This window comes from Mytilus galloprovincialis, chromosome 8, assembly GCF_965363235.1.
Source record: "Mytilus galloprovincialis chromosome 8, xbMytGall1.hap1.1, whole genome shotgun sequence".
Lineage (NCBI taxonomy): Eukaryota > Metazoa > Mollusca > Bivalvia > Mytilida > Mytilidae > Mytilus > Mytilus galloprovincialis.
This window is the reverse complement of record NC_134845.1, coordinates 11,705,683-11,725,713: the sequence shown is the minus strand read 5'-3', so window position 1 is coordinate 11,725,713 and position 20,031 is coordinate 11,705,683. Positions and strand designations below refer to the sequence as shown.

Sequence of the window (20,031 nt, the reverse complement as noted above, 5' to 3'; positions counted from 1 at the left end):
GTCAACGATGCCCCTGAAACTTTAATAGTTTGCTTTCTCTGATTTATTCTATTTTATTACTGCATTTAACGATTATTTTCAAATACCTGTTAAGTTAATTTGACGATTTAAGGACTATTACTTATAAAGATTAAATATTCATATAAAAAAAAAGTTTCATATACATAATATTGAAACATTTGAGACTGATTTATTTAGGCTATTTATATATATATATATATATATATATATTGATCTAAACTTAATAAAGACAGCAAAGGAGATATATATATATATATATATATATATATATATATATATATATATATATATATATATATATATATATATATAATGAGATAAGACAACAGATCTTTTCATGACATCACTGTTGCAATTGCAATGCAAAGTCAAAGTTGATACTATAAATTCCATACCCGTATTAATCATAAGATTAAAATTGGTATTACAATTTATGACACAAAATTGCTTCTACAAGGTAATCTCATCACTAAAACGAAACAATATAAAACATTACGGCAGTTTGAGCGGTAGACATTTTCTATTTGATTATGGATGAACTTTGTTACATTGTATTATTTTTTTTTACATATTGGTTGACAAATGACAGAGAGACTCCTTGATATATTCAATCCCTTTAATAACTGTTATTATTTGAGATAATCAATTCCAAACTGTTGTATATCATGACATTTATTGTGGAACGATAATGCATTTCCTCGCGTTATAGGACATTTGTCTGAAAATGATATAACACAGCACAATGAAACTAGCAAAATGTTTGGAATAATGTGACTTTATAGGTCTCTGGAGGAGGAAATATTATTTTTTAAATAACAATCACTGTCAATGTCTATGGTAAGCATCTTAATCATACAATAGTAAACTTCCATAGATCGCCTTAAATTCTGTATAAAAACCTAAGGCTTACTGCAAATCATTTATAATGATTATAAACCACTTTAATTTTAAAATAGACATACATCATATACAGCTTGTGTTTACTGATCAGTGTAATGTATTGATTACATACATAACAATAACATCAGCTGGAATTTGTATATGGTGTTGAATCTGTCCCAAGCAGTTTTATATTACAATATACTACTCTGGAATGAAAGTAGAACGACAATAATCTATCGACCATATGTATGCACATGTTGAGTATTGTTTGTGGATTTGTATTGTTAAAAGTTTTGTACAGTATACCATATGATATAACAATGATCACTTTATTAGCTAAAGGGTCTCCGCCAATAATCCTAATAAGTAGCAACGAAAATCAAGAAATAAAGCACTGGGAAATAATATAGGCACTTCAATGACTTAATAAATGATCTGGAAGACACGGGTTTATCTTTGGAAGACTGCTCTTCTTATTCTGAAAGTAAACAAATCATGCTTTAAAAGCAAATAATTTTATCTATCTTCAAGTAATCGTCATGCACTTATCACTTGATCTGCCAACAATGACAATTCTAATGGAGAGAAATGTAGAAGACGCTATGATCAAAACAAGTTAAACCCATAGCACACAGAGGCGTTAACAATAAAAAGGAATAAAAACAAAGTGTGAACACATTAAAAGTCTTAACATAAACATGTACAAATTTATGCCATAAAGAACATTATATTCATCCCCAACTTTTCCTTGTACCCTCGCCTTATAAGGTATTGCCTTTTTTTTAAAGAGGGAATTTGATGCGACTGACATACAGGTGAGAGGTTAAGCTAGCTATAAAACCAGGTTCAATCCACCATTTCTACATAGGAAAATGTCTGTACCAAGTCAGGAACATTACAGTTGTTATCCATTCGTTTGATGTGTTTGAGCATTCTCACCTAGAATTATATTTAAACACTTAATATCAAATGGACATTAGTTTTGATAATGTTTCATATATTTTCCACTGGACGTAACGTAAGAAACAACGACTCTTTATAATCGCACGCAGGGTTGTATTTCTGGAACAAAGACAGACATCGGACACATACTTCATCACAGTTTTTGTTTCACTATGTCGGTCTTTTCGGATGATAGAAGTGTATAGTGTATTTCATGATATTTTCGTATAAATAATGCCAAGATATGTGCGATTAGATTATTGTATGATAAATATGTATCGATTATTGTTTGATAGACGTGTTTAATTTTTTTTTGCTTGATAAATGTGCACTTTTTATTGCATCATTGATGTGTCTGGCTTATTACTTGTTGCGCGAATTTGGACAATTGTAAGACAGACGTGTTTAATGTATATACATATTAGATATGCACGGACGATTGCATGATTCATGTAGATGTGCAAGACGTATCATAATTGTCGATTACATGTGTTCGATTTATATTGTCCTAAAAAAACTAACGCTTACTGCATGATAGAATTATGCGATTTCTCAAAATACTTACAATTCTCTTCACTTTGGACTATCTTGTTTAAACTGTTTATTTACTGTAAAATATAACACAATCACAATATTATTCCAATTTATAGGCTGTTATATAGTATGTATATAAAACCTATTTCAATGGAAACAGTAACGTGCATCTTTAATTTAATTTAAGACAAGAAGTTCTTACAATAACAAAATATATAATGAATTTTGCATATTTTTACAGTGCAGATAAATTACGGTTGACAGAACATGGCCATTTGTGTTGCAATGTTTAGCATGCGTAAACAGAACATGCAGAATGTCAAGCATCGATACAAATGCAAGACGATGGAAACGTCATATTGGAACAAAAGCCACAATAGAAGAATTCAATCAACTTAAAGAGTTGAGTAGGTACTTTACCATAATAATATACTCAATCATCTCACCTTCGTACGATGTCAATTTCATGGTATAACAATCATCGTCCTGTAAGAAACACGTAAACACCATTTAAATTACATTTGTTCACAAACGTACTCTAGTGCAACAAAGCTTGCTTTATTACAGCTGTAACAATTACAGGTCTCTCAATGACGATTATTTATTGATGAGGCTCTAAATGTTTTAAATGTTTAATTAATGTTCTAATTCCCATCGATATTTTAATCAGTTTATCTATTAACATGATTAAACGATACAAAGTAACTTTAAAACATAACTAACGCAATATCAATACAAGTATAGGATCTCTGGCAATACGTACCTTTACTTTTGATTTGATGTTTGTTCTTATCAATCGACCGTGACCGGATGTTATGCTTCTGAAGTTGTTTGTTGATAGTGGGTGTTGACTACCATTCGAAGTATTTAGAATCCGGAGAGATCGCAGCTGAAGAAATTAGTCAAAGACAATAAAAAAAACCGTCTCAGTAATTTAAAACTACATGAAAGAAAATGAAAACGCTCAAAACAATTTAGACATTTAAAAATAAAAATAAATGATCATTGTACACACTTAAAGAAAAATTAAAAAAGGAATCGAAAATGATTTAAAAACGAGTCATGGCCTTAACTTAAAGTGCACTATACGAAATAATAGTGATTTTGGTACATTTCTGAAACATGTACGGTGAATTATAGTTTTGTCACTGATAATCACGCCATATCGGCATTTAAGATGGTCAAAAAGACAGTTTGTTCAACCTGTATGTTACAGTTGCTTGTAGGGGATTTGTGAGTGGTGCATTCCTGGCAGGAGGCAGTTATTCTGTCACTGCACCCGGCTTCACTTGTTTAGAGTTTATGCGATTCCCTTATTTGTTTGTGTGTGTTTGATTTTTGTTCACTATCGATTTATGAGATTTAAAGATTGGTATACTACTGTAATAGTTTGGTGGATAGTTGTGTCATTGGTAAGAATACAAAATCTTCTCATTTTCTTATCAGTGCAATTCAATATAAGCAAAGAGATTCGTAATCACTACGTCAAATATTTTGGTTGTAAGGTCGACAAATATCAAGCAATTGAATAAAAGATGTAAACATTCTTACTGAAAGTTTTGATTAAAAAAAATTAGGATGAATGTTGTTTTCGCCATAGACAAAAACAACAGGCATTAAAGTGGTACCCAACACTTTCACTAAAATAAATTTGACTCGTTTAATTTTCATAAAATTTTGACAAAGTATTTACTTTGACCCTTTAACAAAAATATAAAAATTTCAAAAATTTTGAACCAACAGTTTTGTCAGAAGAATTACACTGGTTATATAGTAGTTTAACAAACACCCATTTTGATCGTTGAGAAGCTTATTATTCCCTTTACAACACAACGTAATTAAAACGTTTAGCTGATTTTATAGAGTTATCTCCCTGTAGTGTTAGGTACCACCTTAAAAAAAAAGTTAGGATGAATGTTGTTTTCGCCATAGACAAACACAACAGGCATTAAACTAACATACAAAGTACTCACATCATTAAATGATAAGTGTATGCACATGCTGTAGTTCGTAGCATACCTTAAATAATGTTGTAAAGTATGTTTCGATATTCAGAGAAGGGTTTAAAACATCACACAACATCTTCATCAATGTTATAGGGCTTCATTATCTTACCTTTCAACATGTCAGTAAATTGATAAATTATAGTTAAGAAATAATTCATGGAAGCCATAGATTTGTTGGAAATTTACACATGGCCTGGGCCGTGATATTCGAATTTTATCCTGAGCGTTAGCGAGGGATAAAATTAACGAATATCACGGCCCAGGCCATGTGTAAATTTCCAACAAATCTATGGCTTCCATGAATTATTTCGATTCTAATAGGACAAATACGATCATTAAAAAACTGAAGCGATGTATACCGTGTGTGTGGCTGTTCTATTTTACCCACTGTTCGATAAATGTAAAACAAATCTAATAAACCTGCATGATTGATTTCTTAACTAACCGCTAGAAAAAAATGTGATTACTTTTTTTACTTCTCAGTAAACCCAACATTTGCAATTTTAGATTTGCATTTTTTATCGTAAGCTACCGTCAAATTCACTGTTGACATGTTGTAACCAAAGAGCCGCCATGTTGACTTGCTGAAATCAGTAAATGTACGAATATTGCAATAGAACAGAAATCAAGCAACACCTACCTCAATACTTTATTTTAATGCAATTGTATCCGAGTTTAGAAGGTAAACGCAATAGAAAAACCTTCAGCTTTGACGTTTTCATTCGTATGACGTCATGTTTTGAAATGACGTTAATGCGCAAAAATTATTACTGGAATTTCGCGGAATTTTAATTTGTTTTGTTTTTGTCCATTTTTCCGTTCTCTTATGTGTAAATTCTTTTTGTTATGCATCAGAATCAGAATAAATGTTCTGTAGGGTTTTATTCAATTGTAATTGTTAACACAGCGAACTCCACAACCGTTTACACATAGGTTACGATACATGTGGATTTACGTGGGAGGCATATTTAAACAGCCATTTGTGTACATCTTGGAGTCTGCGCTAAGTATAGATATATCGAGAATTTTATCACGGTGTTGTTTACAAAGCGAAAGAAGCACGTCATATTAGAATTTTTGTTTTCACCTTAGCCAGTCTGTAGCAGTCCAAAAGCAAGATAAAAAATAAACACTTGTCGAATCAGCTTTAATTAGTACTCTTATACTTGAACAAAATATTGTGCAAATGACGGGGAATCAAACCAAAACCCATTAAAAAATAGTACCTCTAACAATTAATTACCTGTGAAAATGATATATGCAGTGGTTTGTTCAGTATAATCCAAGTAACGGTTTCCATGCATCCTGGTTGTGTCAACGAACCCTCGTATGTAACAAAATAATCAAGGGGTGGTAAAATAGCATTCACAGAAAATCCATCTATGGCGATTGATGATCCTGTAGCAATGTTACAAAATGTATTATTTTGTGCTAAACACTCATATATGAATTGTTAAATGCTAACGTTGAAGAAATTCAGGTTGAAGAAAAAGAAAATGCAATATGATAAATATCATATATATAAACACTAACAACAGAAAGAGCAAATAACGATTTCTCTGTACTAAACTATGCCTTGTCGTATATAATATTGAACGTCGATATTCTGAAGTTATGGTTTCATTTCTTGTAATGAAAAGTAGGCAATTTAGAAACCTAAATGCTTGTTGCAAAGCTTGCTTGTTCTGACAAATGCTTTTTCAAATCAAAAGTTTATAAAAGACATATATTCCGTTGATAGAATTACTTTGAAACATGTTAAATTTGGGGCTATAATTTTCTTGCAACTGTTTTCATATCTTGTATGCATTTCGATACATCTTACATTTCTTACTTCGTAAGGGTGGAATATCATGACACGCTTGTCTTTTCGGCACACCCACTTCGCTCTTACCGTTCAGTTTTTTGTATTAACGTTGATTTGTATTATTTTTTTAAATTAATTAAAGAGATTCAAACATTGGTTAACTACTTTCGCCTCTTAAGATATTTGTCAGTTTTATGTTAGTCTACACAAATATAATTATTTTCAAGGTTTATGCTATTTTATTTGATTAACTAACACTACTTCCAAATGACATATGCTGACCTTTGAAATGAACTTTGTCGATGGGTTGTATCAAAGCATCGAAATTAATGTTGTCCTCTTCACTGACCTGTAATTATTTATTTATTTGATATTAATATTCTTATAACCTGATGATGTTCATTACTACTGGTTTGGTACAAGTATATATAATATGATCAGTAAATTAATATAATAGTGATAGAACATTTAATAAAAATGTATTTTAAGTATTTTGATTGTTATAATCTTTAGTATCCTTTGTAAGACAAGTGTTCCTGGTTAACTTTTAAGCCTTGACGTCTCGATTTCAAATAGCAATGTGTACGAATCTATGTGTTTGGAAATTGTTTTAGAACGTTTGCATTCAAGACAATCTACAAGAGCAATTCCATTCTGTAGAGTTCTTTAAAAAATAGTTGAACACTCTGTAATTTACAATCGTTCAATGCATGTATTTTATTTAATGCAATTTAGGAATTAAATGATTTACATTTTCTTACATTACATATTCGTTTACATTAGCAAGAAAGGAAATAAAAAAAATTTACAAACCAGTGCTAAAATAGAAATAGCAGCAATACCATTTGGCGAGTTTAATGCTTGAGTACTGTTTTTGTGAATTTCTGCATTAAAACCATACAACTGGATCTAAAAAGGAAGTGATGAATTTATTTTATTTCTAGAACAGAATAGTTATTTATTTAAGACAGGCAAATTTATTGTATATTGTAGATTACATTAAATGTATTTGGCAAAACTTTTAGGAATTATGGTTCTCAATGCTATTCAAAATCGTACTTAAGTTGGCCTTTCTTACTTTTTTGGATTCGAGCGTCACTGATGAGTCGTTTGTAGACGAAAAGCGCGTTCTTCTGGCATAAATACAAAATTTATTCCTGGTACCTATGATGAGTTAATTTATATCAAAATATTATTCTCTGAAAACAAAATTCGGAGTTAATACGATAATTTATAAACATATTTGATTATAAACCTAAAATATATCAGACTTTGTACGAATTAAATAATTTTCGCTAATGTATTGATCTTCAAAGACAGACATATTGCAAACATACTCGAATAGTACAATTTACCTCTAAAGGGAACTTTTTACCACCAATATTATGCTCAGATCCTCTGGTGTTATTATCGCCGAAATGTATTTTTATTTCAAATAAAGTATATTCATAAGACAAGGGTCCACCTGTAAAGATGAATGGCTTCTTATCTGTGTCTTTCACTAGAAGTTTTAGATCTCTGCCTGTATTCAATAAAATGCCTTTAATCTGAAATACGTAAATGAATTACCTAAAAAACTATTTCTTTTAAAGAATTCATCAAAAGAAGATATATTTGCTGGAGAGCTGATGCGGACATTTTCTATATTTTCAATGTCCTTCGGTACAAATATGATTGCTTGAATTTTGTTAGCATAAACGTTGTTTCTTTCTTTCTTTCGTTCGTCTGTTTGTTTGTTTATATCCTTTCCTGACCTTGACTCAGCATGCTTCAGTGGCTATTAGCAACTCTCTCTAAACAATTCCCTGTTTATGATATTAAAAATTCATATAGTTATTTGCAAAATCTATGTTGATTGTTCCTTTTAACCATGAGCTTGGTTATAGCATATTCGCTGGCCCAGGGTTACAATACAAGCCCCTCCTCTCCACCCTTTGCAGATTAAGCCAACATTTGTGATTTATATATTGCGTCATGAACCTGTAGACAAAAGTCACGCCCATTCCGACTACATCAGTTTAAACCAATGGCTGCACTTGGACTCTCTTCACTGTGGAGCAATAAAAATATGTGTGCCTTGTGTTTACATATTTTGTGAGGCAGACATCACAAATATTCTCTGACATTCCAACATTTGCGCTACATACATACCCAGGAACTCCAATTAGTTGATTAAGAACATTAAGATTGTCACTCAATATCGTCCTATGTTTTTTTGGTATAGACTTGTTGCACAATCAGCATGTGGCAATTGTTTATCTTCATTTTCTACATTTACACATCCTAAAGATGCTTTTTGATTGAATGCAGCGACCAATGAATATCATTATTTCATGGATCCGAAATTCTATCTAAATTCCACCAAGAGAAGAGATGAGGGAACTGAATTGTTACCCTTGGATAACGGAGATTAGCTATGGCTATAACCAGCTGTTGATGTCGATAAGAATTTTATATCTGCAGATATCTGAATAATCTTCTAGTTTTTAACCAACGTGTACACAGTTTTTCAATATATGAAAGTATTGAGCAGTCTATGTGCATATTTAACTGCTATGTTTTCATCAAACTGCTGTTCTGGTAAAGAAATAAGGATATTTTTTTTGCTTGCAAATGAGGAATATATGCACCTAAAACCCGTAGATATGAATGGAAAAATAAAATCCACATGCCGTCTACTCAATGAGTAAATTAAAAAAGAACCGATGTGCAGCAATTTAAAGGAGCAAAACCAACGACTTATTTTCTACATACACAATAAACGTAACAAAAACGATGTCAAAACGGATTGAAAAATAAATGAAAAAATATATATCTGAGGTCACTGTTGAATGAGAGCGCATCGAGTTTGAACCTTGTTTTTGTTATAGTTAAAAGACTTTTAATAAAAAAAATATATTTTAAGAAAGGAAGGTCAATAATAATTTCAGCACAGGAGCACTGACTAGTGTTTGAAATTATTGTTTTCAAAAGCATGGCTGATCAAGTTACCTTATCCTGGCTAACATTCAATTGTTTTAAGTTTGGATCATGAACCAAGCTTTTTGGGTCAATGTTAATAGGTGACTGGTACTTTCCTTTGCTACAGATTATCCAAGCTTTATTTGCCTTCCCCCAATATTCGGCACCTGAAATACAATAAAAAAAAAGATAAAACAAATATGTAAACATATTTTACATGCAATTTGCGGCATTATTAACTATAAGAATTTTGTTCTTATAATTTTGAATAGTCCATTCTTCTACACATGTCATAGTGTAAGAAGTGTTGTTCTATGCATGAATACCGACACAAGTTTTATCCATAGTGTTTGTAAAAAACATTAGCTTAGCATAACTTTGGGTATATTTAGATGTAAAACCATCATTGTTTTCTGGTCTCCTTATAACATTACTTAAAAGTCCCTACGTTTAAATTTAGAATACATTCCTGACGAATGATGATGCAAAGTTTGTAATGTTTTACAGTTCAAAACATATTCAGATTTTGAATATTTTTTTTAACTTATTTCAAAGTGGGATGAAAAAAATCAGTGGTAAATGTGCAATTGTAAAACATAACGATTGTAAGCCTTTATATGTAGACGCACTTTTGACATTCGATTCTTTTTATCAATATGCCAGCAGGCATTGCGTCCTGTTTTTTTAATTTTACATTTACTTTGATTTCATTGTAGTTAGAAACATCACCTTGCCATATAGTATACTCCATTATGTTCTTTATACTTCCGCCTAACGCCGCGCAACTTGCACTAATAGGAATGCTAGTACTAATTCTGAACACTACATGCAGTGTAGTATTTAGGGTATAGTTAACTTAAAACACTTGTCTATTGTGACAGGCGATATAGGGCTATCTCTTTATGCCTAACAACGAAGACCTAAATTTTCACATACTAGGTCAGGATTTTCTCACTGTATTAAAGACCTTTTTTCTGCTGGTTGGTTGGGTTGTTGTCTTTTCGAAACAATTTCCGTTTCCATTCTCAATTTCACAGACATCAAAGCGCTTCTTTTATAAGTCTGTTTCGTTGTAAACGTTAGCTTCATAGCTATAGAATTAGGCATTATTATGCACAATGTTTTAGGAGAATATATATGGAAAACAGCGTAAACCCGTAAAATGTAAGACGATAATTTAAAGGCCAAATTACTTTTAATTGGTAATTCTATGAAGGAAATTGATAGAAAAAAAATATACTCTTCCTTCAATATTACCGCCTTATGTGCTTAAAATAAAACAATGTTGTGGTCTATTTATCAATATTAGATTCTAATGAAGTGATGATCGTTGATTTTAGATTCATATACTTGTGTATAACTTGTATAAATGTTTTTCAGCATTTCTGTTTAATATTCAATCATACAAAAACAACGTATTTGCTTTCGATACTTTTTGTTAAATCCATTAAAATAATTAAGTAAAAGTGCAAGGTGATTGAGTCAGCAGGGGTCTACTTAACAGAGAATAGTTAAAGGTAAGTGAAGCCTGCTGTTCTTGTATTGATCTTTGACTAATTAATAATGCATTCGATCCATGAGTTCACGAAGACTCACAGACTATGATACATGAATTACTATGACAGAACGTATGTATGGGATATAAGCCGATAACAGTCCATTCTGTAAAATAGTTTACAGAATGGACTGTTAGAGGCTTATATCTTACTTAAAACATTGTTTAACACGTCAAAAAAGGTAAAACAAAAGAAAAAGCAAGCAAAGATTTATTTTCATTAAGTATGAAAATTGTTTTGTGAATAAACTTTTTTATATTAAAATATATCCTTCATGTTGGCCCTTTTAAACAGTAGCTCAACTTTAAAATATAGACAAAAAGAAAGTACAGCTAAAGGTAAACAACATGTATTGCTACACGAAGAATAAGACACAGGGTATGCGTATCATGATTTTTGCGTGCGCAAGGACTACTCATAGTTTCCGCTTATAGTTTTCGTGAATACCTTTACATGTTTTTTGTGTTTCAAAATGGATAAAGTGATGAAAGTATATTTGTTATGCAAAAACGAAGAAAGAAATGTCGTTAATAGTGATTGTGTTGTTCCAAACTCTTCAGATACATTATTTCAGTGTGGATTACTAAGAGGATAACGTCAAGCAGCTAATAATGGCAAGTTTTATATATAGTATATTTTAAAATGTAGTCCTATCCTATTATGTTTTTTGTTTCTTCTCGTGTTTTATCTTTTACAGGGTTAATGAGGAAAAAATATGAAGACAGGTTTTTGTTGAACCATATCGAGTTCCCCTCACTCGAATTTATTTCAAATACATAATTATATGAACAAGGAAGGGATAACAACATGCAATACGTTATATTCTTTTGTTGGAATTTTCAAGATACTGTTATTGTTTACCCAAATGGTACATGTACCACCTGAATACCCTCCCTCGCCCTCTTTTCTGTTTTTTTTTCTTTCTGCAAGGTCATATCGCTCGTTTTTTCGTTTGTTTGTGTATTGAGTCCCTTTTTTTAAATAGTACCGAAACGTAATTAGGTCTTTCCACCTTTCCGTGGAAAGACCTTTAGGTTTTGTCCTGATTATTATTTTTTTTTTCTTCCGCCTAAATTTTTTCTTGCGTAGTATTGATGTTTCAAAAGATGTCGCTTAGATATTTGGAATATGATATCGTATAGTTTATACGCTTTAAAAATTTACAACCGCGTAACAAAATACTTTACTTTGTAAGAGTTATCTCCCCAAACACTGTTTTTCTTGTGGCCACTACTCCTTCGCAACCGTTTAGATTACGACAAATTTATTTGACCAAATTGCTCGATACATCTTCGGGATTAGGATATTTAATTGGACCGAAGCTTTACGGAGACTCCATATGAGAGTTATCTCCCTTTTCCATTTAATTAAGTGATATGCATTTCTAAATGGTAAACCATAAGTGATAGAGACATAGGGTCTTTAGATTTGAGGTCCTTGGTCCAAAAAAAATAAAAAGTAGGTCAAGGTCATATTCTTAATTTTGATTTTGGCTTATTTTCATTTATTTTCAAAAACCGTATAAGATATCGACAAATTATTTTCACTAAATCGTTAGTTGCGACATGTCTTAACACTTGAATTTTGATTGCGAGGATACCTTGGCAGTTAATGATTGTTTTTTCCCTAATATATATAGAATAATCGGTAAAGTGATATAACTCATTATGCATACATATTACAGACCTAGGGTCTTTTGATTTGAGTTCCTTGGTATATGACCTTTAAATTGAGGTCAAGGTCAAATGCAAATTTTACGTTCTATATTTTGATCTTTGCTCTAAATTCATATTTATACATCATAAAGCCATAGGAATTGACATTTAAACTGAATTTCAATGTTTTCATATCAAAATATATTGTTGGTGGTGGAAAGACCTTCAATTATTCTCTGAACAATTCTTTTTAATTTTATCTCGATTTTGTTTTGACATTTTTTTTTTAAAACTATCACTGCGAACAAAGTGCGAATCGGAAACACGATTGGTTTGTTTGACAGATAAAATGCGGTAATGTCGTCCTTTATTCTGCTTCCCATATTCATCGTCGTTCATAAGCGAAGTCTTGCATTATATTCATGTTCAAGCAATAACTTAAAAAAAACAACAACTTGTAAATCAACGCCGAAACCTGAAAATTCTAAAAAGAAATATAGTCTCCTAGTTAATGAAAGAAGTTCTAGATTCGCACTTTGTACACATGATAAGGTTTAGTTTGTTCGTGGCCCTTGTATTGTGGCATGATTTATCAAATTTTAGAACCATTACTTTATTGATTTTTTCATTTTAATTGTATTTAAAAATGATTTTAGGAAGAATAAGAGCAACACCAGATGTCAAGTTTGCTTACCTAAGACGGACGCGGATACATTTTTTGAAAAAAGAAATTCAAAAAGGCAACAAAAACAAGACTGGAAACAAAAGCAAGACTTACAACGAGGATAATCAACTTATTGAATTAGTGCGAAAAGAGACAACCCAAGAACATCAGAAAAATGGCTGTGATATAACTATTGGTAGTGTTAAAAATCATTTTGAAAGTGATTTTTTTCCTCAAGAAATCGTTTTGATGAGTGACAAAATCATTGTATTAGAAGTTAACTTTAATAAAATGTATTTTTTTTAATTGTCATTTTTTCTTTGGTTGTATATTTCTTTACATGATGAAAACAATTATGATAATTAATAGTTTTTTTATTTCAGTGATTGAACTATCATTTATCTGTAAGAATCAGTTATGCTACTTCTAGCTGTCCAATATCGTTAAGAAGACGGCTATTCTTAAAAATATTGGACAGCTTAAGGTAACATAATGGTTTCTTACAGGTAAATTGTAGTCCATTCACTGAAACAGGTAAAACAATAGAATGACGTCACAACAGTGTTTTAAATACCTGATACACCACTATACGTCCACCATTCTGACCAAAGTGTTCCACATACTGAAAAATAGGAAAATAAATGTAAAATACTATTCAATCGTGCATGGTTAATTCCTGATATGTAAAACTCGTTCTGAGTTTGTACCATTTTAATGTCGTGAAAGGAAAATTGTAAAACGTTTGAATTATTCATTTAAAATTTGTAGTTATGTTCTATCTCTCCTTTTTTTTATTTAAGCAGTTTCTGAACGTTCTTTTTTCTATAATGCACGTTTGATGAACAAGTGTCTGTTTAAAGCTATGATCATCGTCAGAAATTGCAGACAACGACCACACGGGTATCATCAACTTAGTTATCTTAGATTTAGAAATTGTTTTGAAACTAAGATTGTAATTAGCTCAGACAAAGTTGACCTCAGATTGATCATGCTATTTGTTTTTTCCATTTCGTGCAGTTATTTAGGAATTCTGTAATCAAGAAGTTGTACTTTTATTGCAATTGAATTTTAAAAAAAATAATATTTGAGCTTTCCATATAAAGGTTAATCATAAAACGCTTAGTACGCGTCAACTGTAATTTATCCTATAATTGTTAACTTTTTATGCATCGTTAATTGGATAGAGAATTGTCTCATTGCCACTCTTAATATTATATCTTCTTATTTATAAAGTATTCTACTTCGACTTATTTATAGCTTCGCACATTGTATATTTTAACCTCTAGCTGAAGACTGTACAATTTATGTTCTTTTCTGGTTGCCTTTTGTGTAATTTTATCGTGAGTATTCTGTCTTATTTATGTATACCACACATATCTTTATTCATTTGATAAAAAGATTCATCTCATTTCAAGTTCAATACTCTCGTTTTCCATCTTTTCCGGAAATAATTTGTTTTTGGAATTGCATTAACAATATATATAGTAAATTGTAATATGCTTTAATGTATAAATACTGATAAGACGAATGGATGTCTCGACAGTTTTATTGTTACACTTTTTCTAATTTCTAATTTCGTTTGTCTTTCTTCGTATAATTTGTTTTATGTAGAATACGCACTACCAATTTGTTCGAATATTTCTTCTAATAGCAGCGTCAGATAGCAATTCTCATTTTATAAACGTAAATGAGAAATATCAACTTTGAAGTTAGAAATTACAAAACGTGATGGGCAAATCAGAGTTTGTTAGCGTAACGTCTAAGATAGAATTGTTATATTGATTTGGTCGTCTCGTTTAACGAGGGAACTAGTCTTTGTTTCTGTTCTGTCAGAGTTAATAAGGAGCAGAATTATAGACAAACTCCCAGGAGTCTTAACAAGGTAACACAATATCTGTCCAGTTATGTTAAGCTAAGATCAGAATATCAGTACTGTTGACAAGTTGTCAATCCTTTGACACATTCCTGGCAGATTTAGATATATTTTCTTATTTAAAACATTTAGCTGTCATGGTTACCTGTGCCTTTACAAATTATCATGCAATGAATTGATTGCACAAATGCATGACTTGTGTATCCATAGTGTATACTGCTGAAAGCGTTACAAATGTAAATGGATAGTGGGGACTAGTTTTAATCAGACTGTATACGGAGATGAAATATACTCACGTTTTATACTTTTGAATTTAAAGTGGGATTAAAACTAGTAATGGGTACCAGACTACGGTATCACTTCATTACGGAATTACACACAAATTACTTAATAATGGGAAGACTATAATCTTATTTTGATAGTATGTTCAACATGCAATATTATATAGTACACTACATGTCGAGAAATGACGTTGTAAACTGGTATATGAGTAAAGAATACAGCACTTGGTGTAATACTGGCCACTCATTCTTATTAATCTCATTAGCGGAAAATTGAAGAATCATAATCTCATGAAATCGAATCCCTGCATGGAAATGAAAAGGAAATGCATATTTTTCTTTTATTAAAATTAAATGTCAACGGTGTTGTCAAACATGGTGTGATGAGACTTTCGATATTTACTTCCCACACATCCATGTCCCTCGAAAGTAAACTGTTCTATTTAGAAAACATTGTCACCTATACAAAATAATGTGACCAAATATATTACTGTGAAATGAGTTACAATTAAGATGATTTATTGCTTGTTATAATTAGTTGATATACGTCAAGTAACAAATATGTCATGCATGTTTAGTGCGAATTTAAATGAAGACCTAATATTTCATTTGTTTTCTAATAGCAGTTTTCTGGTAAATATTGAACCATACATATTAAAAAAATCATATAAATCAATGGTAAAAGTAATGCTATTACTAGTATGTAGATTTTTATGAATAACATACAACAGTAAATAGGAGGGTAAACAGTATTTTCTTTCTGTTAGTCCGGCCGTCTGTTATTCTGTCTCAAATTAGACTTCACCCTAGGTTAACAGTTGTTTTGGATTGAATATATGTTTTGAGATGTAGAAAACATTTTCATTATGATGTAAACTTTTAAAAATATATGACATATTAGGGTTTTTACTCATTTTTGTTTAGTTCATTGACCAGGTTAAAGTTTTCTTTGATTAAGTTTACCCTGGCGTAACTTTAACACTTAGTTCACATGTTCATCATGGAGAAAAGGTTTACGCCAAACTAAGATAAAGCTGGTTTTTTTTCATATAAATACACAGACATACTAGAATAAACAAAGAAACATGTAGATGAAAGTAGGGATTGCAAAACTATAAGGACTATCATGTCTTTAAGCGGAGAAGTTCAACCTGGTTCGACTTTCAGTTTTTGAAAAGGCAAAGACTATATAAGTCAAAAATGTGGAAACGTGTATCAACTTAAAACAGACATAGAAAAGGTTAAAAGTCGGCAGCACATAATTAGCAGTAATTAAAGCCTCTGAATACAATTTGATAAGATACCACGATGCCACATAACAGCTACTAACAAAGAAAAAAGGAAGCGAAACTACATAGCAACAAGAAAAAAATACTTGTCATAAAACAACTCATGAATAACCAAAGATTGAGTACCCTAACTAAAACAATATTTATTATAACGTCGTTCTTTTAATAAATAAAAATCATAAAAAATGATCTTTTAAATATATATATTTTTATATTGAATGCATTTCAGCTCGGATTCCAAATATACATATATAGGTATTACAGTGTCAAAAACAAAATGATAATGAAAGACACAGCCCTTTTTTTATATTATATTTTGATGGATTTCAATCTTTTAAATTTTTTGTAACGATAAATTATGTTAGCCATTGAGCGCACCTAATGCAGATTATTCCGGGAACAAATGTTGTACATACAAAAGTCATATATTTCTTATATTTCTTTTCTTTCCAATTATTTTTCATTGAAAGATTTTTTAAGTTAAAAAATAAATATAATATTCTTTTCAAACTGGAAACGTATATCTTTATATTCTTCAAATACGTTTGATCCACCCAGTTGTTTCGTCCTAATGTTCAGTACACTTCATAGAAGTCTGTGAAAAAAGATATCATTGACAATATGATTAATAAATCTAAATGTCATATGAATATATTAGAGGATATGTATAGGCCTGGATGATGGATACTAAATTGGAAGTAATGACTTGTTAGATGATTTTTGCATGTTTTGTTGTAGTAGCAATTCAATTATGTTTCTTTAAAGGGTAATATGGAATAGGAGAATTAAGCTGTTGGAATATCTAGAGCAGTATTGAATTTGAAAAATTATATATTGTGCTTTAAATTTTCTAGATTAATGAATTATTCTTTTTTTTTTGTCATACTTCAATCAGCTACCCTTGATTAGTACGTTTTTGGTCTGACGATTCATAAAAAAGATTGACTAATTTAAATTGTCGTTTGAACGTAGCCATTGGCAGATAATCACTTGACACTACTGCTTGAGATTGTCAGATCCTGAGAGTAGCATTTCCTGTTAGGAAGTACAATGTAAGTGCTTATAGAAGATGAGTCAAATGGACATTTAAGTTTTGGTTTTAGAACGGGTCATTGAATGAACCTACCGTCAATATAATCAAAGCGAACCTGGAACTAAGAGACTACCACAACTATGCAATTTGGGCCATACATTAGGTCTTCTTCTTATTAAAAATAAACCACAAAAAATAACAATTCGATTTAATTTAACAATTAAAAAAAAATCAGACGTCTTAATTCGTACACAAATGAATTAATCAATAAATGAAACAAAACCGTGATGATTGTTGCATAAAACTTACAATAGTAAAAAACGTCAATGAAGACGTGACTAATTTTCTTTGGCTTATTACGAGTAAGTTTATAACATGGACGAGACCTTTAAACAGACCAATCTAACCCTATCCTTCGACAATTAAAATGTTAAGATTAGTTAAAAACTTCCACAAACACTTAATGTAATCAGGCATATATGTCACGTTTGCATATTGAAAATAGCTTTTTAAAACAAATGAATTAAATAATAGTTCTGCAATGTCATTTCCCGTCAAAGTCTGAATGAATATTTTGTTAATCCCAAAGCGAAAATAAAACAATTACTTGACCCGATGTCCTGTAGCAATCAACTCAATAATGTTCTGTAAAGTATTATATAACTATCATAAAATGTCAATAACTCACTGATTTGTAACCTTTAATGAGTTTTCTCAGCATAAAGATGATGATATGCTCATTGACTGTAAAACTGATAATAAAATGTTCAAACAACTTGTTGAGTAAAATCTGTTTAGATAAAGTTGTGATTGTTTTATTATAGTTATCACTCAGATAAACTTAAAGGGTATCTGCAGCTAGGTTCACAGTAAAAGAAGTTTAATTGCATTTGAATCATTTACACAGGGAAAACAAGGATAAGAGCCACTATAAGGTCCTGGAAATTGCAACAAGTGTAAAATTGTTCTAGCTTTTCAAAATGTAGTTACTTTAATTGGTAAGAGAAAATTACTTGAGACGTGACTTGATACCATAACAAGTGGAACCTTACATATTTGAATGTAAATTGCTTGCAATTGTTGTCGAAGCCTTTCCTAAACAGATTGGTATCTCTTCAACCAAATTTTGATAATCTTATGAACATCTACATGATGATCTGTGATAGATGTTTAATACTTTTTTAACGACTTCTAGGTACCATTAGACCAATAGTCAAATCACAGCGGTTTAAATGGTCCATTTACAAATTCATGTATTGCTAGGAATAAAAAAATCTTCATAGAATAAACTCAAATAAACTCATCATAGAAACCAGGGCTTAATTTTGTATTAACATGAACACATATGTGTATTTCTTGTAATCCATATCAGTAGGATAGCTAGCAAACACAAGAGGAATACAAGCAGATTAAAATGTACTCCCTCTATAATGCATTCGTGTAAATGACAATAAACAAATGAATCAAAATAGTTAGTTATACTGTATCAGAGAAAACCTTAAATATTGAGAGAAAACTTACAACATAATCTGAAGATTTAAAAGCGATGTAAACGGAGTATGGCCTAATATGTAAATAATGATCTATTTTTGAATATAGAATAAGAAAATGTGGTACGCTTGACAATAATCTAACTATTAAATAGAGAAATGTGCCCAACAATACATATATTAGATAATTTGGCAAACAAATCCGTATGATCAGGTCAAAAAGATGTCACATTAATCCAACAAATAAACTGAACGAAAAGCAAGCTTGTGAAATTTAATACACATGAGTATGTTACAGATTGTTCAGTTGACGATTACAAATTCGAGGAAATAAAACAAAATAAAAAATATAATAATCAGAACAAATAAACAAGCAAAACAATACGTAACTATAATACATACATTGTTTTTTTTTATACTGAAACGTTAAATATCTATAGGAAAGTGTAATCTAATTGCCCTACCTGTGTCTAATTGAGTATCTATAATTAATGATAGAACTGCTATTTCCAATAATCGCCATGAATCCATTTTAAATATACTTATACAATTAATTATAACGTAGAAAACTATGTAGTTTACACATTCACACTATATTGGATATTATATTAGTTAATATATATTAATTTAGTTAATTTCTTAACACTGCTATTTTACCAGCTGGAATCCCAGTGTAAAACCATTAATCTGTTTCTGTAGATTTATATCGTTTAATTAATCAATAGTTCCTTATATGGAGAGTTTTGTGTGGTTAACTATTCCAATCCTAAACTCGTACAGTTGCATTGGGAGGGATTAGTGATAACAAAACACTCATTATATTTTGATTTTTTCATGTTAGAAGCATAAACGTAGATAGTTAACCATTTTCTACAAGATATGCCCGAAGGTACGATAAAATACATTAGCTTATTGAAAAAGTGCTCTCTAGTATTACATGATATTAAATTTCAGAACATTTTTATTCCATTTCATTGTATTATACTATACAAAAATATACACCAACCGATAAAAAAAGAAGATATAGTATGATTGCC

General features: G+C 30.6%; 1 protein-coding gene and 1 long non-coding RNA gene across 2 annotated transcripts; one reads left to right on the top strand and one right to left on the bottom strand.

The window, feature by feature from the left end:
- Positions 1-384: 384 nt before the first annotated feature.
- On the bottom strand, positions 385-19,646 carry LOC143043115 (carbonic anhydrase-related protein 10-like). The gene is made up of 11 exons (XM_076215573.1): positions 19,459-19,646; positions 13,603-13,650; positions 9,184-9,320; positions 7,548-7,739; positions 7,006-7,101; positions 6,475-6,541; positions 5,629-5,783; positions 3,143-3,268; positions 2,826-2,865; positions 2,411-2,453; positions 385-1,381 (listed from the first exon to the last, which is right to left on the bottom strand). The coding sequence occupies exons 1-10, from the start codon at positions 19,523-19,525 to the stop codon at positions 2,419-2,421; spliced, it is 963 nt and encodes a 320-aa protein (XP_076071688.1). The 5' UTR covers positions 19,526-19,646; the 3' UTR covers positions 385-1,381; positions 2,411-2,418.
- Positions 726-13,280, top strand: LOC143043117 (uncharacterized). The gene is made up of 3 exons (XR_012968201.1): positions 726-858; positions 2,621-2,786; positions 13,021-13,280. It is a non-coding gene; the product is annotated as an uncharacterized LOC143043117 (long non-coding RNA).
- Positions 19,647-20,031: the final 385 nt, after the last annotated feature.

Excerpts from the sequence above, each read along its gene's own strand:
- LOC143043115 (XM_076215573.1), bottom strand. The coding sequence starts at position 19,525 with ATGGATTCATGGCGATTATTGGAAATAGCAGTTCTATCATTAATTATA. Across the intron at positions 13,651-19,458 it reads AGATACTCAATTAGACACAG|TATGTGGAACACTTTGGTCA; the intron begins GTAGGGCAATTA and ends CCTATTTTTCAG. Across the intron at positions 2,454-2,825 it reads GAAATTGACATCGTACGAAG|TAAATAAACAGTTTAAACAA; the intron begins GTGAGATGATTG and ends TATATTTTACAG.